Source organism: Aplysia californica, unplaced genomic scaffold (genome assembly GCF_000002075.1).
Source record: "Aplysia californica isolate F4 #8 unplaced genomic scaffold, AplCal3.0 scaffold00871, whole genome shotgun sequence".
Taxonomy (NCBI): Eukaryota; Metazoa; Mollusca; class Gastropoda; order Aplysiida; family Aplysiidae; genus Aplysia; species Aplysia californica.
Genome location: NW_004798141.1, coordinates 270,895 through 272,156, shown reverse-complemented (window position 1 = coordinate 272,156; position 1,262 = coordinate 270,895). Strand labels below are relative to the sequence as shown.

Here is a 1,262-nt window from a genome sequence, read left to right as displayed (position 1 = left end):
CAGCAACCCCCCCCCCTAAAAAAAACCCCAAAACCAACAACAGCAACCCAACAACAAGAAGAACAAGCACATTTTAAAAAAAATGGTGGTCCTACTTTCAGTAAGATTTTTACAGCACTTGCTACACTATTAAGTTATATAAGTGACGAAGAAGAGAAGTGGTACGAGATCTCGAGAGTAATAACAAACACAAAAAGAAGGAGGGGAGATAAGGAGGATAAATAAATCATGGTCAGTTTTAAGAGATGTTAGCGACCCAGCATCAGTTGGGCTCGCGCGCCCTTCTGTCTAATACCATGCAGTATTAACCTTATCCGCACATCGTGTTTAACCATCGTATCCATACGACGTGGGGAACTCTGTGCTGCCACTTTCCAAAGAGGAAATTTACTCGATAATCCGATCCGTACGCTTTGCATAGCAGTCTGTCCAAATTATTTTTTTGAGAAATACAGAAAGTTTCAAAGAGATCTTCGTACTAGAAGTATTTTAAAAGGTGAAGAATACAACATCGGGGGTACAAAATGATCCCAGGGCGTATGGATAGGGTTAAGTGCAGGTTTGCTGCAGTTGCTGTAATGTTCCATAGAGTGTGTTGTCAGTGTTAGGTCTTGGTGGGAGCAGCGGAGCTATGATACCAATTAGGGCAGTGCAGTGGAACAGAATGTTAAAAGATAGATGCCATCACTTTTGTTCACTTTTACTTTTGCATTTATGTACATCTTTTTGCCTCCCCCCTTTCCACCCAGTCGCTTGAAATTGTTGTGGTAAGTCAAATCTCTTTCACTTCGTATCTCCCCTTACTTCCAGTGTGAACATGGTTTCCTTCTCCCATATCACTTCTTTCTTTTGTAACCATTACCCTTCCCCAAATTCAATCGATTCTACCTATCAAAATGGCTTCTTCTAAAAACCCAACTCCTTTCACCCAACAAAACAAATCAAGAACAACAACATAATAACTGAACCAAACAACGTCCAATGCCAGATATCATTTCACCATTTCATGGCCTCTTTCCTTCCCCAGGCGTTGCTGGACCTGGGCACTCGCCATGGTGAGAACATCGGAGACTGTTCCGTGTTCTACGCCATGCGACTGTTCGCAGACTTTCTCATCCCGTCTGTGACAACTCTGGGCATGCTGGCCCTCAACATTGACTACATTCTGCGGCTCTGGTGGGTCATTTTTTGGACACATCTTTGGAAACTTTATGTCCTTTCTCGTATGTCTGTTTACGTGCATGTTTGTGTGTGTGTGTGTG

The 1,262-nt window shown here is 42.8% G+C and overlaps 1 protein-coding gene across 1 annotated transcript in view; it reads left to right on the top strand.

Annotated features, from left to right (window-relative positions):
* LOC101852733 (5-hydroxytryptamine receptor 2B) overlaps positions 1-1,262 on the top strand; it is a gene marked incomplete at its 5' end in the record, with an annotated part of 22,628 nt that overhangs the window by 564 nt on the left and 20,802 nt on the right. Inside the window, 1 exon segment of the mRNA XM_013089089.2 lies at positions 1,028-1,176. Coding sequence (XP_012944543.1) covers positions 1,028-1,176 — 149 coding nt within the window.